This window comes from Halichoerus grypus, chromosome 4 (genome assembly GCF_964656455.1).
Source record: "Halichoerus grypus chromosome 4, mHalGry1.hap1.1, whole genome shotgun sequence".
NCBI lineage: Eukaryota > Metazoa > Chordata > Mammalia > Carnivora > Phocidae > Halichoerus > Halichoerus grypus.
In genome coordinates, this window is record NC_135715.1 from 69,931,042 (window position 1) to 69,958,799 (window position 27,758).

At 38.6% G+C, this 27,758-nt stretch overlaps 1 protein-coding gene across 1 annotated transcript; it reads left to right on the top strand.

The window, feature by feature from the left end:
* Positions 1 to 1,107: 1,107 nt before the first annotated feature.
* HSPH1 (heat shock protein family H (Hsp110) member 1) lies at positions 1,108 to 26,917 on the top strand. Its single transcript, XM_036070484.2, has 18 exons — positions 1,108 to 1,571; positions 4,073 to 4,130; positions 6,036 to 6,176; positions 6,876 to 6,998; positions 9,128 to 9,227; positions 10,427 to 10,560; positions 10,970 to 11,214; positions 12,176 to 12,404; positions 14,186 to 14,292; positions 14,553 to 14,686; positions 16,635 to 16,843; positions 18,469 to 18,600; positions 21,100 to 21,237; positions 22,120 to 22,245; positions 23,685 to 23,792; positions 23,893 to 24,012; positions 24,431 to 24,592; positions 26,012 to 26,917. Exons 1-18 carry the CDS (start codon positions 1,465 to 1,467, stop codon positions 26,216 to 26,218), a joined length of 2,580 nt encoding a protein of 859 aa, XP_035926377.1. The 5' UTR covers positions 1,108 to 1,464; the 3' UTR covers positions 26,219 to 26,917.
* The last annotated feature ends 841 nt before the right edge of the window (positions 26,918 to 27,758 follow it).

Here is a 27,758-nt window from a genome sequence, read left to right on the forward strand (position 1 = left end):
TTCTCTGTGCCTGAGGGAAAGTGAGCAGAAAGGTATCAGGAAAACTGGAAAGACACAGAAGTGTATGAAAGACCTGATGATAGCAGCAGAGTGCCAACTTTTTTTCTTTTCGTAGTTGTCTCTTTACTGAAAGTAAGTTGATAGCAACATCACTGTTCAGGGAAAGAAACAAAAGCTGTTTTCTGATCAAACCAAGAAGCAAAACTTAATATGGCTAGGAGTGGCAGGGTAGAACGAGGTCCGCTTAAGTAAGACATCAACAATAAGCAGCAAGTGATACCACAGACAGCCTTCCATATTACGCCACATCTAAAAAACGCTCCCCTTAAAAACAAATCAGTAACAACAAAAAAAACCTTTTACATTTTATTCCACAAAAGAATATCCTGCCGACTGACGAATACAAGAACATTTAACACACACCTTGTGCCTATTAGCGGCTTAAATGGAAATTCCCTCTTCTATTTCATAATTCCTCAGTTGTGGGGTAATCTGTACAATCGAAAAGAACACAAAACAAACAGAAAACAAAACGCCACTGCTAGGGAACGCGCGCAAAAGCACTAGATGGAACCCAGCCTCCCCCGCGAGTCTTCCAAGACAAAGCGGGGTCCCGGCACGCACTGCGGCCGGGACTACACATCCCAGCATGCAAGGCGCACTCCATCAACCAGCTGGACTACGGTTCCCGACGTGCTCTGTTGACAGCTGGTCGGCCTCCTCGGGGTCTAGGGTCTCCGAAGAAGTGGGGTTTGTCTCCGCTCGATCAGCCTCTCAGGGTCGGATACCATCACCCAGTAGTAAATTGTGAAGATTACGATTTTCCATTTTTCCATTCTTCATTGTCCGTTTTATTAGGACAGCAAAGAGCCTGTGGCTACGGCGGGCGGGGACCTAGGTGGGTCAGCCTGGCCGGCTTAAGCCAATAGCGCCGGAGCGGCTTTTCTGACACTATGGCAACCGCGGCCGTCCCCAGAGGGACCAGCCACCCATTGGGTAGAATCTTTCGAGAAGGCTCGAGAAGAAGGAAGCGGAAGTGGCACGTGGAGGGGCCGGTGGAGGCGCCGGTGAGTAAATGCCGCAGATTCTGGAAAGTTCTGATCAGTGCGATACATAAGGCTGAGGAATTGGGACCTCCCCTTCTGGGTCGGTAGTTCAGCGCCGCGCCGGTGAGCTGTGGGTGCAGATCGAGGCAGTCAGCCCGAGCTTGCGGAGCTACCTGCGGAGACCGATCGCCGCTTTCCCCCGTGCTTAGTCGTCTGGGAGCTGCCACTGTCCCCAGGAAGCCGGAGGCGCCAGCCAGGCCGACTGTCCGTGTGTCCGTCCGTGTGACAGAGGAGCGGTCGGACTCCGCGGGAGCCGCGCGCGGCCGGGGCAAGAAGCGGCTGCGGAAGGAGCGGGCGGCCGGCCGGAGGACGCAGAGCCAGACCCAGAGCCCAGGCGGAGGCGGATCGCGAGCCGGCCATGTCGGTGGTGGGGCTGGATGTGGGCTCGCAGAGCTGCTACATTGCGGTGGCCCGGGCCGGGGGCATCGAGACCATCGCCAACGAGTTCAGCGACCGGTGCACCCCGTAAGTGGGAGCCTGCGGGGGCGCTAGGAGAGACTGTGGAGTGAGGAGAGAAAGCCGGCGGGGGCTGGGAAACGTGGGGACCCGGGGCTTGCGCGCTGGCTGCGGAGCGTCGGGCCGATCGGAAGGCGATGTGGGGAGCGGTGCGCTCCTCCGTAGGGTCTGGGTACCGGCGGCCGGGTAGGGCAGGACGCTTGCCCAAGAGTAAGGGTGGGGGCTTGCTGCCAGGATTGGGAGGGGAGGGGGTCTTGGCGATTCACGGGGCCAAGAGAAGTCCTAGAGTGGAGTGGCCCAGGGTGGTCGCTTCAGGGGCGAGCTGCGCTCAAACCCGCGATTTCGTTCCTTTTCTTGGCAGGCCTCAGTTCGCTCTTTCCGGGGCCGCCCCCGTTTCTCCACGCGGCTTCTCGCTGCCTGTGCCGCCCCCAGCTTGTCCCCCTCCCGCGGAGCATATCTTTGCGCACCGCAGTTGCGGGGCTGCTGAGCTTTTTCTTCCGCATTGTGAATCTCGAAATGAACTGGAAGCTTCCAGAGCCTGTATGCTGCTGCTTGTCCAGTGAGCGGGCGGTCTGTTGTTAGCGACCGCAGAATCCCTCCTTTCATAGATACCTCTTCGTGCGCACTTTTGGTTGCTAACGCTGTCCGCCTTAGTGCCTGGGATCATTTGTGAGGATGTAAACGTTCTTTTGCTCATTTTATGAGCGCCATTCAAGGGGAATCCTAAATCATGTTCTAGTTTATTAATTTTGCACAGTTTAAATAAAGGAGATAAAATGAGAATTGCACAGTTTTGTGCTAGAACTCGGGGATGAATGTTGTCACTGAATTAAATATTCTACAGCGGCACGGGGTGGGCAAAGGTAACATTTTATTAAAGCAACTTTTTCGGGGGGCTTATTTTCTGAAGATGATACATGCAAACATGCCTGCCTGTACATTAATGAAAACAATTGCTTCTCGGGAAAATTAATGTAGGTATTTATTTTTTAAATGCCTTAAACCCAAGATAAAAAGCGTAGAATGAGACATTAAGGCCCAAAGGTAGAATGACTGTGTATGTCACGATTTGAGTACAGATGGCCATTTATTAAAGTGAATGGAAAATCAGAAAATAAGCAAATATTTGACAACGAGTAGCCTTGGGAATACTTATTTCATGATTTTACGTGTTTGCAAATTTAGTCTGTTCTTTAGCTGTGTAAAGGGCTCTGTAATTGCAGTGTAGTAAGAAAGACACTATGTCAGGCTTTCGTGCTTAGGTACAGTTTACATCTTTGTTCTCCTTGATCTGATAAAAGGAAGAAAAGCTGTTCAGATGAGAGTAGGAAAAAATGGGTATGTGGCTGTATTGACCACTGTGAAAGTAAAGACAACAGATATTTCTCTAAAAAGGGTAAACAGAGGGCAGCTTGGAATTCCCTTTAGTCTTTTGATCAAATAGATGTTTGACTCATTTGCATTGGCCAGTATTAATTTCAGTGTGGAAAATGAGTTAAGTCGTTCTGCAAGTGAATAGTTACTCTGAGCCTAGAATGATACACTGTTTTTGGAAGGTGCTAGCCTTTGCTTGAACACTTCTCTGGCTTTTAGGATGCTATTTAGCACCTGCTCAGATAATTTAGATTTAGGGTGTTTCCTTACTAACAAATTTAAAGTTGATTTAGCCTGGTGTTTAATGCCCTCAGCATATTCCCATTTTGTTCATCTCACTATTACTCCTACCTCCTCTCTGATTGAAAACCTAATTTGCTTACCTCCTCCTGACAAGACTTTGAGTTTCTCTCTGCTCTGTGCTGCCATTCCATTTCTGTTGCTGAGAAGGCTGTCTCACAGAAGTCATTTTTCATCTCTTCTGACTTAATGTAACTAATTACTCACTCCTTTCGCTCAACTCTGTTCTGCTGTGGTCGTTGCTCTGCGTCATTTTTAGTTGGCTTCATTAAGTAGAGTCTTCCATATAAGACCCCCTCTTGTGCTTTTAAACTCCAAAAACCTAACTTAGGGCCACTTGTTTGGGTTTATATAAACCCTTTGATCCTAAAGAGGCCGGTGGTGTATATATAGAACAACAATGGGTATGACAGTGATACTTAGATCTGTACAGAGTTGCTAACCGAGAAGTGGAATTACACCATGTATTTTGATAATCATGTATATAAGGCCAAGTTAATGATACCTTTTATTCAAAGTATTTTCAGAGTTCACGTGCACTTCTTAATGATTGGGCATCTGGAGAATTATACTGATACTTGAGGTATTGGAAAATGCCCCCTGAACCATGAGCAGACTTTTTTGGGTAAGATGGCCACCTAGATTGGATTCTCAGAGTAGCGATTAAGCAGACTTCCACTGAGTATCTGACCAAAGCTTTAGAGTCCAAAGTTGTGCTATAGTTACGCTGTCCTCCACCCCCCATGGGTAAGAAATTTATATGTTCTTGTCAGTTAAAGATGTCCACATCTATGCCTTTTAACAGTTTTGAGACATGCGGTTTGTATATCTTCTAGATCAGTCATATCATTTGGATCAAAAAACAGAACAATTGGAGTTGCAGCCAAAAATCAGGTATGTTCTTTAAGAGAATTCTGGTCATTTTTAAGGGGGAGATTTTCAAGGTAAAATCTCAAGGGCATACAAGAGTATGAAATATCTAAGCCTATATATTTTTGAGTTTTAGAAATGTAATGCGAGTATTCTTTATGAGCCCTTAGATGGCTATTTTTCCTTCTGTTCCATTCTTCTTTTCCCAAGATCTACCTTAGTGTTCTAATCTGCCAACCTTAATTTTTAGTAATTTTGCTACCTTCTAATTTATCTAATTTTTAAAAATTATAAATAAGACACTTGAAGTTCTTTCATGTGTAATTTCTTATGATACGCATTTAAGAGTTAAAGATTCCTTCTAGAAGTTCTGTATTTAAAAGCATTTTCAGGTTATTTAATAATTAAGGTAAGACTGGGAGAACTTTCTATATAGACCTGTGCTGTCTTATTAGGGTAGCCATTAGGTACACTTGAAATGTACAAATGTGAAGTTAAGTATGAAATACACATGAGATTTTGAAGTCTTAAAATGAAATAAAGTATCTCCTTAATATTTTATATTGAGTACATGTTGAAATGACAGTATTTTGGATCTATTAGGCTTTAAAATAAGTTACTGAAATTAATTTCGCCTGTTACTTAATGTGACTAGAAAATTTATGTATGCCCCTCCCACGTGGGCCTCACGTTGTAACTGGTGAGCCCTTAGGTTTGGGGAGGAAAAAATAAAGTAAAAGAACATGAAATATGAAATCTCTTCTGAGAGGCTTTTAAAGAGAGACTGAAAAAGTTCTTTTAAATACAGAAAATAGTATTGCTGAAACAGAAACAAAATTCTAAACCCTGGAAGGCTATAATAAGGCTAGTTGGAAGAGATACAAGGTAAAAGAAGAAAAAAAAGAGAAAAATAGCTATGTACACTCAAAATAATATACTCAAAAGGAAAGAAACACATTAGTGAAGTAACTATCTTCCTGAATATGGCCATTTAGAATATTGATAATTCCAGACATAAAATTCTGTTGCATTTTTTGTAATTATATGAAGAGAGTCAATAGAGGCTCAGATCTAGCCTATAGGTTACTAGATCTACCTCAAGTCAGTTTCAGAATCGCAGGGAATTTTAGTATATAAACATGCTTCAATTCTGTGTTGTTTGAAAAACTAGTAATGCCAACTTGTAGTCCTCCCTTTAAAAGAAGTGGACCAGAGAAAACAGTAAATAGTTAACTGTTTTGGGATTTTCATTATTTTAGAAGTCTCAGTTTTTAGTCTTTGAATTATTTCTGTATTTTAAATAAAGTTCCCACTGCTGACTTCTGTGAGTGAAACATACTGTAGAGTGTGGGACTTTTCAATCCAGAGCCTAATCATCAAAAATATGCAGTTGAAAGCATTAAGTCACTTAGAAACTTCTTGAATTATCCTCGCCTCTTCTGCTTTTTGGTATAGATAATTAACATTCCATTATTGTCCCAATCCATGTATTTTGTGGCACAAAATGTTTATTCTGACCACTTAGCAATTTATTAGACTGTAACCACTTTTTTTTTTTTAAATGTAATTTGCCCTGTAGGGCTTCTAGATCTCCTTATTCATTTATTCATTGGGTATAAAACTTACAAGTTCAGTGGGGGGGAAAAAGGAATGAAATAAAGGGATGCAGTTCTTGGTTTGTTCAGGGCTTTAGTGATAGTTTCACCATCTTTGATTTTATCTTGCAGATTTTGAAATCTTTTTAAAAGTCTGTGCTGACAGTATTGCCTTCTGTTCCCTCTCACTGCCTACCTTCTGGCATTTCCCAGGGTTGCGGAGAAAGTTGTTTATGTTCTTAATGGTTTGAGTTGTACAATTGACTTTCTATAAAATTGTAATAGCTGATAGATGTTCCAATTAGGAAAAAAAATTTTCTGATTTCTTTTGCAGCAAATCACTCATGCAAACAATACAGTGTCTAACTTCAAAAGGTTTCATGGCCGAGCATTCAGTGACCCCTTCATTCAAAAGGAGAAGGAAAACTTAAGTTATGATTTGGTTCCAATGAAAAATGGTGGAGTTGGAATAAAGGTAATATAACTTAGCAACCTTAGAGTCCTTAGTAGGAAATGGAATTCACCTACAGAAAAAAAAAAAAACAACCCTTAACTCCTAATAAACATTTAATTTAAAGTTCTTAATTAGATGAGATCTTTTTTTTTGGTTAAGTTCTTGTAAACTGTAAGTATGTTTTAATGTCTGAAAATTATTCAAATGATATATACTGCTATAACTTAAATTGTGTCTCATAACTGCCTTATAATTATTGAAATATAGGTTTCCTTAGGGGTGGTTAAAAAAACCTCAGTTGTCTTGTTTTATCAAACAAAAGCCAGGACAGCCCAGTTGCAGTTGTTTGGAGAGCAGTAGTGTAATACAACCAGAAATCTGTTTTTAAACTAGCAGAAACGTTCCTGTCTTAGGATCTACACCAAATAATATTTGTCACAGTGATTCATCTCTTCAGTTAGAGTGGAAATTTACTACTTTCTATAATGTTTTGACTAGTACTTTAGGTAGAGGAAAAATCTGCCTCAGCTTTTTTCCTTCTCTTCATCTCTAAAGAAAAGTTCTTTCTTCTTTTTTTTTCTTCTCTTTCCTTTCTTCTTTTCTAACAGCTGTAACAATAAAGGTTTTCTGGAAGAGAATATGTAATAATATTTGGAAGTTAGTATTAGCATGTAGCTTTAAGTACTACAATGTTTAAAACATTTTCTTTCCTCAATATAGGTAATGTACATGGATGAAGAACATCTCTTTAGCGTGGAGCAGATAACAGCCATGCTGTTGACTAAGTTAAAGGAAACTGCTGAAAACAACCTCAAGAAACCAGTAACAGATTGTGTTATTTCAGTAAGTAGAATTCAGCAAGGCAGTGTGTTTTATTTTAATTTGCCTTTTTTGCTACTCTTAAGTATTAAATGTGTGAAAGCTGTTCTATTACTAGAGATCAAAATCCTACTGGACTACATTAGCATAGTGTTCGGGAGCATTTCAGAGTATGTTTGAGTGGTATTTTTAGCCAGAAGTTGCAGAGGTTCTTGACTATAGGTGCAAATCAGAATCTCCTGTGGGGCTCCTTGGAAAAAGAGACTGACTGGTTGAATGGGGGGGATGTTCTAAGGCAGTTAACATACTGTTAGACAGTTTGTATACTTAATGGGAAGTTTTCAGAATTCTATCAGTTGAGAACCAGTTCATTAGAAGTTTTACAATGTCACCTCCCAGTAGTGACAAAACCTAAGATATTTTAAGATTTTATTTATTTACTTGAGAGACAGAGATGGAGAGCACAAGTGGGGAGAGAGGCAGAGGGAAAGGGAGAAGCAGACTCCCCGCTGAGCAGGGACCCCGATGCGGGACTCGATCCCAGGAGCCTGGGATCATGACCTGAGCCAAAGGCAGATGCTTAACTGACTAAGCCACCCAGGTGCCCCAAAACTTAAGATTTTTATGGACAGTTGGTAGGTTATCAAGGAATATTTGAAATGGACAAAAGTCATCTTTTATTTGGACACCAAAAAGGCAGCGGGACATTCTCTCCCAAATGTCTAGGGTCTCTTTTTGATCATCTGTGGTTATGCCCTGGACCAAGACAGTCTGTGATGGACTTCCCTGCATCATTCATGGTCTTTGCATTATAACCATGGGCAGCGTGGCCTGCCCAGACCATTCAGAAGCTTTTATGGCAGTGTGTCCTAGGATATGAAAGAATAGAAGCAGAGGCTTAAAATTTCTCCTATTGCCCTTGCAAGACAGAAGGTGTTCTGAAAGAGTATCTGTCTGTCTCTTGGAAAAAAATATTAATATCTGATAAAATTAAAGAATTAAGTTACAAGTCAGTGGTTCTTCCTTTTTTTTTTTTTTTTAAATAAGCAATATAGAAAACTGATGAAAGCAGTGTTCCTGATTTGAAAGGTGATCAGAGAGACCCACTTTTGCTCTTGCCTCTCTTTCTGAAGCAGCTACAAATACTTTGGGGAAAAAATGAAAGCCGCTGTACTAAGTTTTCTCTTCGGTACTTTCTAGTTAAGTGATTCTATGGCTGTATTGTTAGATGCTCTTCCTGAAGAGTGTCCTAGTTAAAGTGATGTCCTAGAAAGCGATCAAAAGAATTAACCTAGCTGGAAGCACAAGTCAGCACCATAAGAAACTTCATCCCATCCCTTGAGCTGTTTTTGCTTTTCTTTCTTTTAAGAATATCAACAGGCTTTGCCTAAAAATGTTTTTGAAATCTTAACAGGTCTACAGCATTAGAAGTCCCCCATCACCTGTTAATGCTTAAATGCAATGAATAGCAAAACTATAGGGCAGTGGCATCTGCCAGAATTAGCTCCATATTATCTTTAAGTTCCTGAAGTATTTATCTGTAGTGCAATTATATTTAACATTAAATGTTGACTTCACATTGTGATCTCCAGCTGTCAGAAATTTAAGACTGGCTTAGAAATGGTATTTCATATGCTTAAAGCTTTCTGTTAGATAGAAGAAATTGTCAGTATATCTTAGTGAATGCTCCTGATTTTTATTTTGGATTAAAATTTGGTTACAGTAGGGCGCCTGGGTGGCTCAGATGGTTAAGCGTCTGCCTTCGGCTCAGGTCATGATCCCGGGGTCCTGGGATCGAGTCCCGCATCGGGCTCCCTGCTCTGCGGGAAGCCTGCTTCTCCCTCTTCCTCTGCCTCTCTCTCTCTCTTTCTCTCTCTCTGACTCTTATGAATAAAAATAAAATAAATAAATAAATAAATAAATAAATAAAATTTGGTTACAGTAAAGATTACAATTTTGGGGCAATTTTTTTTAAAGTAGTTATTCTTAAAGTTAAGGAACTTGCTAGACATTAAGTCTAAAGTTCTATTTATGTTTATGACTTCACAGGCACCTATTTAGTTGAACTGTTGTTAATTCATTATAAGTAGTTGTGAGGAATTTGTATGTGTGTATTCTAGACAAGTTAAAATTCTTTCCTTTCTTGTTGGTAGGTCCCCTCTTTCTTCACAGATGCTGAGAGGCGATCTGTATTAGATGCTGCACAAATAGTTGGCCTAAACTGCCTGCGACTTATGAATGACATGACAGCTGGTAAGGAAAAAAAGCTATTTTTATGTAGCAGTGAATATACTATCAGAGCTAGAGTTAAGCCACATCAGGTATGATAACCGAACACTTTTTCATGTACTTGTAGAAACAGAGCCTAGTAAAAAGTATGGGTTAAATTTGAAATTAAAGAATTCTGACTTTTCAGATGCTTATGTCTAATGAGAAATTGGCACTTTGTCAGGTTTATGATTCTGTTTTCATTAAGAAATTCTTTTATATATATATTTTAATCTTTTGAGTTACGTATGTTGGATTTAGTTTTCTATTTCCTTACGTAGTTTTAATAGTTAAGTTTTCCCCAAACCTTAAGATTTGGGGTTTCACAACTGCCCTGACTATAAGCATTGATTAAAAGTTTTTCCCTTCTACATTTCCTGAATATATGCAGTTAGTCACTGATCATTCATCTTCTATCAAACATTGACTTAAACTGTATCATTTGCCAGGCATTGTGTAGGTACAGGTATAGTGTAAACAAAGCAATCACTCTTCCTTCCCCCTAGAACCTTTACTGGTTTTTTATGATTACAGGTGAACAAAGGTCAGTTACAATTTAGTGTATTCAGACAAAGCAAGTAAGACTTTTTTCCAGTGTATATCTAATATACACGTGTTTTATATCTGATATATATATGTCTTCCAAATCTAATACATGTTTTAAAACTCCTAAAGTATCGATAAAGATGTGTTCTTAGGGTATATGTATTTCGAAATACAGTGGTTTCAAAGTTCAGAAAAAGCTAACAGTCTCTTTAAGGTAGATCAGTTATTTGCCTTGGGCCTAGAAAGAAATTGGTAGGAACTGCAGTTGCTGTAGTTGTATATTAAATTCTTAATTTTTTTGGATAAGCAGTCTCCTGGCAGGTTGTGGTTCAAATGTAAGTATTGTGTGATGAGCCTGCTACTGTTTGTGGTTACATTTCATTGTATTCGCACCTTGTACATTTTCTCTGTCACATCTCTTCATACATTGAAAAGTGATAGAGCATTGTTCTAAAATCAGAAAGGGAAGAAGTTATTGATGCCATGAAAATTAGTTCAAAGTCCAGGTATAAAAGGAATGTGTTCACCTTTAAGTGTTTGAAGTATAGTCAAATTTCCTGCATGTATAATTATTTTGGTAATGATGAAATTCCTAAGAAAATGTGAACCAAAGAATTAAAACAATTATTTTTTTGTAGTGGCTTTGAATTATGGAATTTATAAGCAGGATCTTCCAGGCCTGGATGAGAAACCTCGGATTGTGGTTTTTGTTGATATGGGACACTCAGCTTTTCAAGTGTCTGCCTGTGCCTTTAACAAGGGAAAATTGAAGGTAAAGTCATAAATTGGAACTCAATGACCAAAACATATTAATTGTGTTGTATTTGTCATTACTTTAAGCAGCTTTGCTTCTTGGCAATGAAGAGTTTTGGGTAATATTAATAAGGAATTATTCCCAAGGTTGCTCTCCATAATGATGATGTAATTATCTTAGCATACTCGTAAGTAGTCTTGCTTAAGAAAGAGCAGCTTTTTAAGATTATCTTCTATGTAATCATTAAAAGTAAATCAGAAATTTAGCATTTCATTTGGCTTTGGTAGTAACATTTCTCTTAACTTGGATTTCGTGTAGTAATTTAAGTAGAAGTCTTGATGTCTTTAGTTGTTTGAGTAGCAGTATTTAAGGTTTTAGTGAAAAATATGATTGAAAATAACCAGATTATTTGTTTTAACTAAATTAGGTACTGGGAACAGCCTTTGATCCTTTCTTAGGAGGAAAAAACTTTGATGAAAAGTTAGTGGAATATTTTTGTGCAGAATTTAAAACTAAGTACAAGTTGGATGCAAAATCCAAAATACGAGCCCTTCTTCGTCTGTATCAAGAGTGTGAAAAATTGAAAAAGCTAATGAGCTCTAACAGCACAGACCTACCACTGAATATCGAGTGCTTTATGAATGACAGAGATGTTTCGGGAAAGATGAACAGGTGCGTCCTGAATTCTGCTGGATTAAATAGAAGAAATTTCTTGCTGATGAAACTATAACCCAGATGTCAGTCTAGCGGTGGTGTTGAGAGTCTTGGCCCACATTTCAGGATTATATGCTATACACTAGGACTGTTCACACCATTAGAAACTAGGATCACTTCTGCAAAGAGGTTGTTTTTTATTTATTTTAGAGTGGGGGTAGGGGCAGAGGGGGAGAGAGAATCTTCAGCAGGCTCCATGCCCTGCAGGGAGCCCGATGTGGGGCTTGATCCCACAATCCTGAGATCATGACCTGAGCCAAAATCAAGAGTTGGATGCTTAACCAACTGAGCCACCCAGGTGTCCCATGCAAAGAAGTGTTTTAAAAAGATCTTTGCTAAGTGCCCTCATGATGGAGTCTTTTTGGTATTTATCATCTCTTAGTCTTTCTAGGCCAGTAATTGAATAATGGTTTCACAAAAAAACTTTTAGGAAGAAAAGAGCAGTCTTTTTTTTTTTTTTTAAAGATTTTGTTTATTTGACAGAGAGAGACACAGCGAGAGAGGGAACACAAGCAGGGGGAGTGGGAGAGGGAGAAGCAGGCCTCCCGCGGAGCAGGGAGCCCGATGCGGGGCTCGATCCCAGGATCCTGGGATCATGACCTGAGCCAAAGGCAGACACTTAACGACTGAGCCACCCAGGCGCCCCTAAAACGGCAATCTTAATTTAAAAGTGATTTTTTCCCCCCAGTAATACCAGTAGAACTAATTTTTCCCCCATTTCTTTTCTGCACCTGTTTTGTATATTTATATATTTTTTAAAAGTTACAGATTACAGTTAAACTTGGCCCATGTGGAATAGAGGTTGTTGAAGGAAAAAGAAATTCACTGGGGTAATATTATTAAAAAAAAAAAAACAGGCAGGATATCGGCTTTAAGATAATGTTTCTAGAGATTTATAGTGTTCCTCTTGCTTGCCAAGGGCACAATTTGAAGAACTCTGTGCTGACCTCCTGCAAAAGGTAGAAGATCCCCTACACTCTCTGATGGAACAAACTCAGCTCAAAGTGGAAGATGTGAGTGCTGTGGAGATAGTTGGAGGCACTACGCGAATTCCAGCCGTGAAAGAAAAAATTGCCAGATTCTTTGGAAAGGATATCAGCACAACCCTCAATGCGGACGAAGCAGTAGCTAGAGGATGTGCACTACAGGTACTGTTTGCTCAGCCCTTCTTTCCCTTGGTGCTCATTGCTTAAACCATTTCAGCCGCATTTCATTGCGGGGGGGTTATATAGTAAGCAAAGCCCTGTGTCTAATTAGCTATCACAAGGGAGTTCACTTGCAAACACAGCCAGAAGGCTGTGGGGAAACAAGGATCTTCAGATCTGGAGCATCCAGGAAATTTTTGATGAAAGGAAATTTGCAGCTGATGTTTTTAAACTGCAGATCAGGAGCAGGCATGATTCTGAGGGGACACAGGAAACACAACAGTGAAGCACGAATTGGTAGTTCCAAAGCACATAGAGGGGAATTAGAACGGCAGTGTGGTGTAATGAGGAAATGATTCGGGGGAAAATTCGCAGGGCTGACAGTATTAGTTAACAAGTGGTTTTAGAAAATAGCTCTTCTTCCTCCTCCAAATGGATTGTAACTTGCTTATCAAGTAAGAAGGCCACTCAGAGGCTTAAGTTTGGCAAAGCGAAAGCACCAAAACTAGAAGTTATTGATAAGAGAATTAATCTTTATATTTAGGATAATATTATAGTCACCAAGTAGTTTTAACTGAAAATTCAGGGTATCTATGCTTAGTTTTTTTTTTTTAATGTTCTGTTAGTCACCATACATTACATCATTAGTTTTTGATGTAGTGTTCCATGATTCATTGTTTGCATATAACACCCAGTGCTCCATGCAGAACGTGCCCTCTTTAATACCCATCACTAGGCTAAAACTTTAATCTAGTTAGCACAATTATTTTTAATACAAAATAGCAAGAGTTTCTGTACACAAAGATTTTTAGAAGGACTATACTTAATACCTTTTTTTTTTTTTAAGATTTTATTTATTTAACAGAGAGAGAGCACAAGCAGACGGGGAGTGGCAGGCAGAGGGAGAGGGAGAAGCAGTCTCCCCATAGAGCTGGGGGAGCCTGATGTGGGACTCGATCCCAGGACTCCGGGATCATGACCTGAGCCGAAAGCAGTCGCTTAACCAACTGAGCCACCCAGGCGCCCTGGACTATACTTAATACTCTAAAATGGAAGAATATGTGCTCATTATTGCTGATAATCCATTGTACCCACATGATGCATCATGGGGTTTTTAGTTTTGCTTTTTCCTTGATAATGGAGTGTACCTCCTTAACTGAGTCTCTAATTCCCCAAAACATTGGAAGTTGATCATTTCATTAGAGGTAGAGCTTATTTTGGCCTCTCTTTTGAAGGATCCTATGCTAATCAGAGATTGACCTTTAGTTTAGTCGTGTATTTAGTCAATTTTATGTGACTAGTCCACATCCACCTGTTGGGGTGGGTGTTTTCCACCTAAAATTTGGATTTACCACTGCTTCCTTCATAAAACTACCTGAAAATAGGAACATTTTGGGTTTTATCGTTTTTCAGTTTCTTAGACATTTGAAAGGTGATGTGGACAGAGCTGTGTGTGGATATATACACAGATTCAGAAGTGATACAGCTTGTAATTGAAATTGCTATCAGGGCATTTCTGGCAAGGCCGGTGTTTTTTTTCCTAAGCTCCTGTGAAACTTGTTACTAGTCAACAATTGTTGTCCTAAGATTCATTGTATTATCAGTCTATATTTAGTGATTGGCATAGTATTTAGTTGTTAAATCCTCTATACTTAAGATGTATACTATAAGCAATTTTGATTTTGAATTTAAACTTACCATCCAATTTGAATTGAGTTTTATATTAAAAGGTGAGTGCAGTTATTCATGATCTTACGATAATCCTTTCTTTTTTTCTTTTGAAGTGTGCAATTCTTTCCCCGGCATTTAAAGTTAGAGAATTTTCCATCACAGATGCAGTTCCTTTTCCAATATCTCTGGTGTGGAACCATGATTCAGAAGATACTGAAGGGTATGTAGCAGAAGATAACTTTATTCAGATAATTATTTCAATATAAAGATGAAAAAATTAACAAATGACTTTTACATTTGAGGGTCTGATTAATCTAATTGGGATCTTTGAACAATCAAACCTTTCGAAATATTTCTCTCATTTTGGTGTTAATAAATGGTGAGATAGAATTGATGGAGATTTCAGAGCATTTATTGCATTTTGTGTAGCATAGTAAGCTTAAGTGCTTGGAATACTGAATGCCTTTTCCTTTCCTCTAGGGTCCATGAAGTATTTAGTCGAAACCATGCGGCTCCTTTCTCCAAAGTTCTCACTTTCTTGAGAAGGGGACCTTTTGAGCTAGAAGCTTTCTATTCGGATCCTCAAGGAGTTCCATATCCAGAAGCAAAAATAGGTAAGCAATTAATTTTGTGTGTTTACGCTTTTAAAGACTTAGTGTACCGAAGTAAAAATTTGTCTTCTCAGTGACGTTGAGTAGAACATAATTCCATGTAAAGACATTGTCAATTTACAATAATGGTGATGAAGAAATCTCTTCCTTTTATTGATGAATAAGTTGGCCTGTAAAGATGGAATGACTTGCTTAGTGCTGCTGTTACGTCCACGTATCTGTGTTTAGGAACATGTCAGTCTTTTTTCTCTTCTGATACAGTCTCTACTTAAAGGATTACCACCTGTTTTTAATATTAACCTTTCTTCTAGATGGAATGTTACTTCTAATTTAAAACCTGGCTCAGAAACCATCGCAGTAGCTTCTCAAGTGTACCTTTCTATTGTAATCTCTCTCTCTCTTTATTTTATTTTATTCTGTTAATCACCATACATTGTAATCTCTTTTAAAAGTACATCTTTTTTGGTACATTTTTCCTTGAGAGGTTTGGCACTATCCATCTGTTTTGACTCTTACTAACTGGAAATTTATGGGAGAGCTACAGATCTCTTCCTGAGTGGCCGTGTGTCTTTCCCAGGCTGAGGGTAAAGTTTGCCAATATTGCAAGATCTGTTCAGCACTCACTGTTGCCCCATACCTTTTCATAACGAAGTTGTTTGAAGAAGTCTAACCTGACCAGTTGTGTTTTCTTTCTTACCACTTAAGACTAAAAATGTTCGGCACAGAAGAGGTTTTTTGTTGGTTTTTTTGTTTTGTTTTTAAACCGTTTTTACGAATTTATTGCTAGGAAATTAGCTTGAGAAATTGTTGAATAGAGAGAAATTTTAATAGGTTGGATTCTATGCGTTAATTCCCCATCGTGCAAAGGATAAAATCGAAGCTTTTTAGTATGACACCAAATCAATATGTTATCACCAAAACTGAAAAGCTCACACATACTTAAAGAACGATCTTACATCTCTCTCTGTCCTCTAACTCATCTCGGATACCCCACAGTAAATGCTGTTTCTTTAAATGGGTCTTACAGTAATCATTTCCTGAGCTCCAAGTGATTTGATAATAATTGAACGTCTACTCCAACATCTTTCACTGACCTGGTAATTAAATCGGTAACTTTCTGTGTTTGTGTAAACAGCACCTTAAATATAAAAATGTCAAATCCCATATAGTGCTTTACACATACTAGATTCAGAATACTTAATTTTGGTTCAGTGGCCTCTGGAATAAGAAGGCTGTTAGTGGAGATAATATAGCTAACACATAGCACTTGGTACTGCAGTTTTACATGCTCATTGTAAACACCAACTCGGTCCACAGAAACATAGATAGCTGAAATAACTTGCAGTAGGTTACATGGCCAGGATTCAAGCCCAGAGACTGGGTCAGAGTCCATACTCTTAACTCCTACTCAGTAATGCTCTGGAACTGCTGTATTTTGCATAATAATTTTAGGCTTTGGTAACAGCTTTTATCAAAACCTCTCCTATTTAAGACCTAGGAAAATGTTTTGATTATTCAGTCAGAAAAAGTATTCCCTAAAGACCCTGTAGGATTAAAATGCATCCGGTTCTTGGTATCATTTGAGATCTCTGCCTTATACTTGCTAACAGATTTTCATGTCTAGTTTGTGCTTACCCATCTGGAGAAATAGGGTAAGAGGAGGCAGGGACTTCTTGTCATCTTATCTTACAGTATCTGTGTTAAATAAAAACAATCACAAGAGTGCCTTGCCTTTGAAGGTTTTACAGCATATTAAGACTAATTCCAAGTATTGAAGTAATACCATACAACTAAGTTTATTTTATGTTAATAGTATATGTCTTAATTCAGTTAGTAGAGAAAATGGGAAGATTTGGGAATAGCAATACTGTGAAGCTATATTTCTTGGTTTTTGTCTTCTTTACAGACATTTAGATTCACTTCAAAAATTGCCAATTTCTTTTTGTTCTAGGCCGTTTCATAGTTCAGAATGTTTCTGCGCAGAAAGATGGAGAAAAATCTAGAGTGAAAGTCAAAGTGCGAGTCAATACGCATGGCATTTTCACCATCTCTACAGCATCTATGGTGGAGAAAATCCCCGCTGAGGAGAATGAAGGGTCTTCTGTTGAAGCAGACATGGACTGTCCAAATCAGAGACCAGCAGAAAACTCGGACACTGATGTAAGTGTGTGAATAATAAGCCTTTGAGTTGGAATATATAGTTAACTCTATAGGAAAAGAGTAGGGAAGGGTTCAGATATGTTTTTCTTAATTTTATTTAGAGTTTTGGGGAATGATGATAGCAGTTGCTAGGTGATGATAACATATGGCCCAGAATTTGGTGAATTATGCTTAAATTCTATACAGTTAATTTGAACTGGCACATTACAAAATAATAAGAGTGTAATAACTTATTACAAAATAATAAATTGGTTTTTTTTAAAGGCATTGACCACATATTGAGAAGGCAGTTTTGACTGATGATTAAGAAAAAAAGAAAAAGACTTAAAAATATTAATTTGGAACATATACCAAATATTAAAGCTGATTCTTAAATTACTGCAAAATTGGCTTTGGTATTTCAGGACTTAACTTGCTTTTATTTACATGATTTGTTATATTATGGGAGGGAAGGAAAAGAAGTATCCGCATGGAGTATAGAAAGAAAGTTGTTACTGTTCATGTTCTTCCAATTAGCATGAGTGCAGAAGAATTTTAAGAAACTTTAAAATAGATTAGCTATTGGAGTTTACTTCTGGATGATAATCAGAAATAGCTTAAATGAAGAGGCAAGTGAACAGTGTTTTAGTCAAGATGTGAGAAAGTGTGGTATCCTGTGGTCAGACAACTGTTACCACTGTTATTCCTAGAACATTTAAGGAACATTAATATCTGAGCCTTAGCTTTGTTATCATTTTTAAAAATTTCAAAATAGTGCGTTAAATGACCAGTGCCGTATACTTTTCCATTTGGGTACGGACACCATTATTCTAATGCCTGTTTTATCAATCTTTTAGTACCTTTTGGATCTGTTTACATCATGAGTGCCTTGTTTCTGAATACTTCCATGTCTGCCTTAGAATCTTGAAGCTCTGAAAGAAAAATTTGAGAGACTTCAGGGTGGACAGAAAGTAGTTAAATTAGAATGTTTCAGGCTTCTCCCAAAGATGGGAAATGACTAGTGCAAGCACTGATTTATCGGGAATGGAGAGGTCTACTAACATGTAGCATATATTCTTTATCCTGACATCTTCTGAGGTGGAAATAGCTGGATCACAAAAAGAAGGTGGGGACAGAAGGAGTCTTGGGTATCTGTAAGCTGAAATGATGAATCCCTGAACGACTGACTGATAGTTGGCTTTTTTATGCAACTGTTCAGGTCATTGAAATGGTGATATGTTGAGATGCTGATGGCTGCTGGTGAATTTAAGTTTTGGAATCTTGTTTCTGGGAGAGAGGCCTGGAGTAAACCTATTTCTTGTGCTTTTGAGAGTTAATAGCTGTACAAGGCTAGATCAAAGTTTCTTAAAGGAGAGTTCTTGATTGTCATCACATCAATCAAAATGCCTACTGCTTGGTTATTTAACAGTATTAACTGCTCTCATTCAAAGAATTTCTTACAGGTTTAAGATTTGTAAGGAGTTTTCAAATATTTTGTGTTTATTTTGCTTTTATCCAGTATCTTTTCTCCCCCACCTATTAAGATTTCAAAAATGGAGTGTACGGTCTTTGGTGCCCTATAACCTTTTAAATTTATATAAGTACACCTGCTTTCTACATCCTTTGTGCCTGGGCTTTCATTTCAGAAAAATATCCAGCAAGACAACAGTGAAGCTGGAACACAGCCCCAGGTACAAACTGATGGTCAACAAACCTCACAGTCTCCCCCTTCACCTGAACTTACCTCAGAAGAAAACAAAATCCCAGATGCTGACAAAGTGAGTGACTCTTCTAGTTCATTCCTTTAGATAATGTTGCAACATGTGATCATTAATGATATCATTAAATCTGCAGTTTCAAGAGCAAGCACCAAGTTATCTTATTCTGTATAGGGTTTTTCTTTTAGTTGTTTGTGTTTTTCAATTAAAATTAGAGGTACTCAAGCTCAACTAAGAGAATTGAATATTCTGCTTTAGACCTAAAAGCTTCTCTTGATTAACTGCTACTCCAAGCAACAAGAGGCAAATGCATGGCATTTCTTGTCTTCTCTAGTGCCCGAGGTATCTGCTAACGTGAGGGCAGAAATAGATACATTCCCAGGGCTGTGGGATGAGTTTTCACTTGAATTAGTCTGATGATAAATACACGGGCTATAGGAGTTTAGTAAACCTTTTTCTCCTCTCAAATCACCTGTCAAAATTAAATTAATTATGATGGTCTGCTAATAATCAGACTGTACTTCAAAGTCATTTTTCTTTGCCATGCTTCCGCAGTATGTATTGCAAGCTTAATTAAATATTTGTGCTTTGTCCCTTGAAAAATGACAGCTTCTAATCAAACCTTTAAAATTCATGGTCAGATAGATATTGGGAAGTTTACATTGTTACTGTAGATCATTCTGTGCTTTTCAGAACTTCACTCTTTGTACAGATTGCATGTAAGTTATTAACCTTTCATTAGTGGTTTGGTTTTTTCTTACCTTTAGATGAATTGCAGAATTGTTCTTTGGCCAAAATACATTTTCCACTTGGTGGTAAAAGTTTCCAGTCCTGTGGGGATCCTAATATGAGCTTTAGTTCCTGACTCTGAAAGCTGCCTTTTTCTCCTCTTAAAAGAGTTCTGTGGTGATGATGGTGGAGCAGCATGGCTTTCTTTGCGACAACAGCTCCTTAATGTCCCACCCCTCCCCTCACTTAGTGTTGAGTATTAATGGGCTTGTGCTGTTAGTCTCAGTGCCTGTCTGGAACATGACACTGAGCACCATCTCATGTTCTTCGTTGTAGGTGGGCCCGCTAGCGTCAGGCCCTTTGGAACATTCTCACACACCCCTTTGCAGGGTTCTTCATCCATCCCTTGTCGAGTGCCATTTTGTGATATATCGGTTTAGTCAGTAGTTGGTTTAATGTGGTACTGTCAGAGTCTTACTCTGACTTTAACTGTCACACGTGTACTGTCATCGATTTGTTTCCCAAATATCTGTTGTATTCCTGTGTTTTGCGAGGTGTGAGTGTCCTCTAATTCATTTTCCTTGTGGTCTGTGCCCCCAGAGCATGCACAGTATAATGGGGGGTTCTCGTGTGTGCTAGAGTGAAGAAGACATGGGGACTGCAGGCTGATTGACTAGATCCTTGCTGGTGAGACAGCTGGCTACACTTCTGAGACATCTGACTTTGAGGAATACTGAACTAGAAGTCTGAGAAACATGAGTTCTAGTCCCATCTCTGGCTTTGTCATTTTAGGCAAGCCACTGAACCTTTTTCAAGTCCCAGTTTCTTCTATGAAGTGCCTGGAATTCTAACAACCTTTTAACTTCCCAGAATTATCCAGTGGCGGTGCCCATTGTACTGATGGGCTAGTCCTTCCTATTTGGCCATCCCAGCCAGCCAGGGTATATGTTTTATTCCCTTGGTTATTTTCTAATCTGTTCTACAGCTGAGTTTCCTAAATTGTGTTCTTTGTCATCTCAGCTAGTAGGAACCTGTAGAAATGGAAATACATAGAAAAGTCTTGGAAAATTAAAGGCCATAGGAGATACTTACTTCTTTAGCCCTGTATTTACATATTTTGAAAAACCTGCAGTAAACTGTTAGCGTTTGCTGCGTCATTTCATTTTCTATTTTAAGGTTCTTTTGTCTCTTTCTACCTTATGTTTGCTTTGAAAAGGGGTATGACTCAAAGGCAGATAGTAGGAATAAGGATATTTATCTGCATATGTACATACATGTACGTATGTGTGTATATACATAATCCCCAAATTCAATAGGAAACTTTAAAAGGCACTCACCAGTATAGTGCTCATTGTAACTGAAGCAGGTATAATAGTGGGCTAGAGGGACTCAAGTATAGAGGAGGAATAGAAAGTGATCCTAATATGTTTAGCATGGGTCACAGTGTATTTTAGTTACTGTTAGATTCTAGACTGTTATTTAAAGATGTGGTAATTTAATACTAGTTTTGACTTTTTTTGGAGTCCTAGACATTGCTTACAGGGCTTAAAAATTAAAGACCTATGAAGAAGAGTTTTAGCAGGAAAGATTGAATTTAAGTTTAACATGCAAAGAGAAAAATATCCTGGTGAATTCTTGAGAGAGAATATGACATGTTCAAGTTGTAATTGCAGCCCCGTTTAAAATGAGTGGGTGGGAATTAGATGATCTTCACTCCTCCAATTTAGGATTTTAGGGATTTTATTTTTAGTAAGTATGGTAGGGAGATTTTGTTGTTGTTTTCAAGAATTATTTAGGAATTTTTCCATTTCTTTTTTACCCCTTCCTAAGGCAAATGAAAAGAAAGTTGACCAGCCTCCAGAAGCCAAAAAGCCCAAAATAAAGGTGGTGAATGTTGAGCTGCCTATTGAAGCCAACTTGGTCTGGCAATTAGGGAAAGACCTTCTTAACATGTATATTGAGACAGAGGTAAGTACTTCAGGTAATTATTTTCCATCCTGGAATGTATTTAGTTGGTTGGCCCTGTTACCCATACTTCTGATAGAGAAATAACTGTACTTCTTTCCCATATCCTACGTTTTATACAGTTTTTAGGACTAGGATGAATCTTCAATTTAATTTTTTTTAACAAGTTTTGTTTACATTTTTGCATCCTTATGAACGAGATCTATACCCTAGATCATTCTGCTTGGTATATAATTGATTGCCCAAGGTCTTGGAAGAAATTGGATGCCACTATGTCCTAGCACAGGGCACAATACAGTTGGTGTCTCAGGCAACACTAAATATTTCTGTTAAAATACATTGTGCTTCTTTGTAGTCTAGAATATGTGAAAAAATTTGAGATTAGGTTTTATTGTTTTGTTTTATTGAGATGGCAACATTGTGTTTTGAAATTTAATAATAAATTATATCTCATTAATATTTCATAAGTAAGTGGATAAGTAAATTTACTTAAAGCCCTTGATCTCAAATACGGTTGCAGCGTCCTATGACGATTATATATTGGGCAATATTAATCCCAATATGAGACAACCATATAACTACCTAAAAAGAAAATTATAGTGAATTGGGTTTTTTCCTTCTTGGTATTAAACCTGAGATGCGAAAGCGTGTAATTTATTATATAATTAAAAAAAAATCACAACCCACTATGTGTATTTTAGTAAATGAAGAACTTTGTAAGATTTGTTATAAGCTTTATGACATATAAATTAGAACTGTTAACACTAATTTTTGTGTGTGTGTGTGTGTGTGTAATTGTTGATTTTAGCACTAGAGTCTAGTTAACATTTAGTTACAGGTAATAGAAGACCAAGGCTGAAATTAATCTTTTCTGTTCTCTGACAGGGTAAGATGATAATGCAGGATAAATTGGAAAAGGAAAGAAACGATGCTAAAAATGCAGTGGAGGAATATGTGTATGAATTCAGGGACAAGCTGTGTGGACCATATGAAAAATTTATATGTGAGCAGGTATGTGTAGAGCTCTGTTTTTATTCAGATAATCTCATAAAGTGTTTCATATCAAATTTGACATTTAAGTCTCTACTAGATTATGTAACGAGCTTTTTGAAAACAGAAAACTTGAGGGGCACCTGGGTGGCTCAGTCGTTAAGCATCTGCCTTCGGCTCAGGTCGTGATCCCGGGGTCCTGGGATCGAGCCCCGTATCGGGCTCCCTGCTCGGCGGGAAGCCTGCTTCTCCCTCTCCCACTCCCCCTGCTTGTGTTCCCTCTCTCGCTGTCTCTCTCTGTCAAATAAATAAATAAAATCTTAAAAAAAAAGAAAGAAAACAGAAAACTTGAAATAGGAATTATATAAACAGAGTCCTGGAAAGAGGCTCATTAGTAATGTGCAGTTTTATTCTAACTTGTCCCAGTGACTTTTTAGTTTTTACCATCCAGAAGAAAGAACCTATCAAACATTTATTTAGAGTCTATGACACTAAAGGTATGGGGGCTAGAAAGATAAATAAGAGAAAATCCTTGGTTTTAAAGACCTCAGACCTTTTATTTTTGTTTCTGGTTTTTTTGTTATGAGTCTGGTTCCCTTGGTTCCTCATGGTCATTGTTTTATCCTCTAAGATTTGTTCATCCAGTCATTCCAAAGTTTATCGGGCACATTATTCCCCTTAGCCCTTTTCTAAGCTCTCAAAGTCAATGTGGCTCTGAGTAAATCCCAGAAGCACAACTGTGAAAATGGGGCTTAGAAAACAATTGGCTAGATACAAATCTGGGATGGTTTCGGGATTAATTCTGAAGTTAAAAGAATTTAAACTTAGGGGTCTATTTTAGTTCTAAGATCCCTGGACTACCTTGTAATATACGTTAGTTTTTGGCTCTGCCCTGACATGGCCTGGATTTCTTATGGTTGGGATTCTGAAGGAGAGATGACCTAAGGAGGGTAGACCTCCTAAGGCTAGAGTAGAAATACATTATGGGAATTGGTTCAGAATGGCTTTTTTTCAGGTTCAGTGATTGAATTGTCAACTTGTCTATTTCCCTTTGATAGTTGTGGGGGTGAATAGGAAGTTACTTCATCAAGACCTAATTGCTTTGGAGAGTGGGAAGATAATTGCTCTTCCATAACCCCATTTCAGTGTATAGATTGTTCAAAACTGGACTTCTGAAATACATTATTGTTACGGCAGTAAGCAGTTTACCAAAACTTCTCACGTGTCCACATGTAAAAGAGAAGCCAAAGAATTACTGTTCATCTCTCATATAAAATCTACTAGTGTTCATTGTTCCTTGATACTTTACAGTAAAGAGAATCCAGCTAATCAGAGTGCCTTCCTAGTAGAAATAAGATTGGTGACTTTGTGTTTAACACTTCTGAGGATGACTCTGTTTTGTTGTGAAAACTTTTAAAGTAAAATTGCCCCTGATACAGTTTCTCATGTTTCATATACAGGATCACCAAAATTTTTTGAGACTGCTCACGGAGACCGAAAACTGGCTCTATGAAGAAGGAGAGGACCAAGCTAAACAAGCATATGTTGACAAGTTGGAAGAATTAATGGTAGGTCCTTCTCTCCCCCTAGAAAGTGGTACATGTGTTTTAGACTACAAACTTTCGAAATGCAGTTAGACAAATGTTAATTTATTATATCTTGTTTTAGAAAATTGGCACTCCAGTTAAAGTTCGGTTTCAAGAAGCTGAGGAACGACCAAAAATGTTTGAAGAACTGGGACAGGGACTGCAGCACTATGCCAAGATAGCTGCAGACTTCAGAAATAACGTAAGTCTGTTTGTGTGTTGCGAGGAAGTTACCCTAGATTTTAATAAGCTGATACTAAGTTGAGGAACCTTCACTGTGAACACATCTTCTTAAATGAGAAATTTGTTTTTGGTATTTGAGACCACAGATAGATTTGAACTTCATGGAAAATTCGGGCAGGTTAGAGGTTACTGTTAAATACTTTTTTTTTTTTTTTTTTTAAAGACTATTTGAGAGCGAGCATGAGCGGGGGTAGGGCAGGGGGAAAGGGAGAAGCAGGTTCCCCACTGAGCAGGGAACCCGATGCGGGGCTCGATCCCAGGACCCTGAGATCATGACCTGAGCCGAAGGCAGATGCTTCACTGACTGAGCCACCCAGGTGCCCCACTGTTAAACACTTACTTAAGTCTATAGAATGACCATGCCTTTTTCCATTCAGGATGAGAAATATAATCATATTGATGAGTCTGAGATGAAAAAGGTTGAGAAGTCTGTTAATGAAGTGATGGAGTGGATGAATAATATCATGAATGCTCAGGCTAAAAAGAGTCTTGATCAAGATCCAGTTGTACGTGCTCAGGAAATTAAAGCAAAAATAAAGGTAAGTATTATTGTCTGATGTTTGCTGCTTAGGGACTCAAGTTGCAATCCTGTGAACCTTAAACATAGCTTAATCCTGTGAACCTTAAACATAGCTCTTTCTTTGATCAATCTTCTACCTCATCCTGATTGAGGCCAGATTTCTTAGTTCATTATTGATACTACAAGATACAGAAGACCTTATATGTTTCTCTTAAATTTCCATTTATTCATTATTCATTCAGTTCAACAAATACATTTGTTGAGTCCCTACCATGTGGCAGCCATGGTTCTCAGGTTAAACTCTGAGTGTACAAAGTCACTGCCCCTGTGGTAGTCACCTGCTGGCTCGAGGAAGGCTTGACAGCAAACGAGGAGGAGAGGAAGTGTATCAGATGGGGTCAGGTGCTGCGGGCAAAAATAAAGTAGTCAAAAGGATTAGGGGATTCTGGGCACTGGAGAAGGACCCAGATTGGTATTTGATCAAGGAAGGCCTTGCTGAGTGTGTGAGGCTTTGAAGAAAGTTGAGACGAAAACCAAAGAATGTTTTCCATCTGGAAGAATGTTGAAACAAAATGAAGGTTAAAGAATCGTGAGCTTTTTTGGGCGCCTGGGTGGCTCAGTTGGTTAAGCGACTGCCTTCGGCTCAGGTCATGATCCTGGAGTCCCTGGATCGAGTCCCGCATCGGGCTCCCTGCTCGGCAGGGAGCCTGCTTCTCCCTCTCACCCTCCCCCTTCTCATGTGCTCTCTCTCTCACTCTCTCTGTCTCAAATAAATAAATAAAATCTTTAAAAAAAAAAAAAAAAAAAAAAGAATCGTGAGCTTTTTTTTTTTTTAAGATTTTATTTATTTATTTTGGAGAGAGAGCATGTGGGGGGGGGGCAGAAGAAGAGGGGGAGAGAGCATCCCAAGCAGACTCCAAGGTGCGGAGTCCGATGTGGGGGTCAGTCCCAGGACCCTGAGATCGTGACCTGAGCCAAAGAAGGCAAGAACTGGAAGCTCAACCAACCGAGTCACCCAGGTGCCCGAGAATTGTGAGCCTTTGAAGTCAGGGGGCTATAATCTTGAATCCCAGTTCTTTGCTCCCTAGTTTTCCTGATCTTGAGGTTTAGTTAACCATCTTCTCTGAACCATCTTTCCTCTTTCCTAGGTGGGGATCATAATTTCTACCTTTAATATTGTGAGGATTAAATGAGGTAATAAGATGTGAGGACTTTGCAAGTTCCTGACTCATCATAGAAGAATATTCACTGCTCTTTTTTGATTAGGCTTCAAGTCATAGTTTTGGGCAAGTGTAATGAGGAAATTGAATTCCTCGAGATATGTGTAATTGGAGTTGATAGGAAAATAAACAGTTCAGGTGGTGTGTTAGGAAAGTAATTGAAAATGACTGGGTGGATCAGAGTTAACCTGATTACCAGTTTTGTTTCCCTTGCTTAGGAGTTGAATAACACTTGTGAACCTGTCGTAACACAACCCAAGCCAAAAATTGAATCACCCAAGCTGGAAAGAACTCCAAATGGCCCAAATATTGATAAAAAGGAAGAAGATTTAGAAGGCAAAGAAAATTTTGGTGCTGAGCCTCCACATCAGAATGGAGAATGTTACCCAAACGAGAAGAGTTCCATTAATATGGACTTGGACTAGATAACATTACGTTGGCATAGTCCTTCAATGAATAAAATATTTTTGCCATAGTATGTGATTCTACATAACATACTGAGACTATTTATATTTTCTTTTTTAAGGATGTTTAGAAATTTTGTGTATTATATGGAAAGAGAAAAAAGCTTAAGTCTGTAGTCTTTATGATCCTAAAAGGGAAAATTGCCTTGGTAACTTTCAGATTCCTGTGGAATTGTGAATTCATACTAAGCTTCTGTGCAGTATTACCATTTGCATCACTGAGGATGAAACTGACTTTTGTCTTTTGGAGAAAAGAAAACAAACTGTACTGCTTGTTCAAGAGGGCTGTGATTAAAATCTTGAAGCATTTGCTCCTGCCAAGGTAGTTTTCTTGCATTTTGCTCTCCATTTCAGCATGTGTGTGGGTGTGGATGTTTATAAACAAAACTAAGTCTGATTTCATAAGGGCTTTCTAATATTAATTCTGTCCAATAGAATATGACTTTTTGCTTTGATATTAAAAATCAACGAGTAAAGCAAAAGCTAGTGAAATGTGTTAGCAGCATGCAGAACAAAAACTTTCAACTATATCTCCTGTCATACAGTACATTGTCATGTGAAGGTGTAAATTGGAAGAAATGTTGATTCTGTTTGTAACTGATATTGTGAAGCCTTTTATGAGCTTTAAAATAAAGTTCATCTTATGGTGTCATTTCTAAACGGTTTTGTCATTAACTCAAAAATGGGATTGGGAGGGGGAAGGTTATATAAATTGTAGCAAAAATGAAGTTACTTTGTATGAAAATCCAATTTTCCTTTTTTGCTCCTCCTTATGTATGCTTTCTCCTGATAGAAGAGTGGCATATATTTATTACATTGAGCTTTTTTTTAATATAGCATTGAATATAACTCCAACACTGGGGAAAAAAGCATTAACTTGTTGCATATCCTTCAAGCCTTGTCCTCCTAGTGATGGGGGTGTGTTGGGACAGGTATGCGTGTTATACTGTTGTGTAGGCTGTTTTTTAAAATTATATAACCAAGCGAAGATGTAAATTTAGTCAGGTGTTGTAACTGCACTGCTCTCCTGAGTTCCAATATGAAGACATACAAAAAAATATTTTAACCAGTCCCAGTGTCGGTGGAGAGAGGTTTCTCTGGGTTTTGCTCTCTAATGCTGCAATGAATCCTGTCTATCTGCTTATTTTCTAAGGCCAAGAAGTGTTGGGGGTGTGTTGGGAGTGTGTTGGATGTGTGTGGGATAACAAGTAACCACACTACCCTCTAAGGGGCCACAGTTTTATGTTCCTTTAATGAGGACCAGTTTTCCCTCACCAAGGGGCAGAATTCATGTTTTATCTGTGGCCAGTCTATTATAATATCTACTATTTAGCTACTATGTACCAGGTATTTCAGAGTTTAGTCCTCAAAACATCCTGGGCATCCCAGTCACTCGAATTTTAAAGCCCACACCCTAAACAGCCACTAAGCACTAAGTAACCTGTCTTTGTGTGTGTGGTGTGCACCTCAACATTGTAAGTTTGTTTGCCTGTTCCTATTT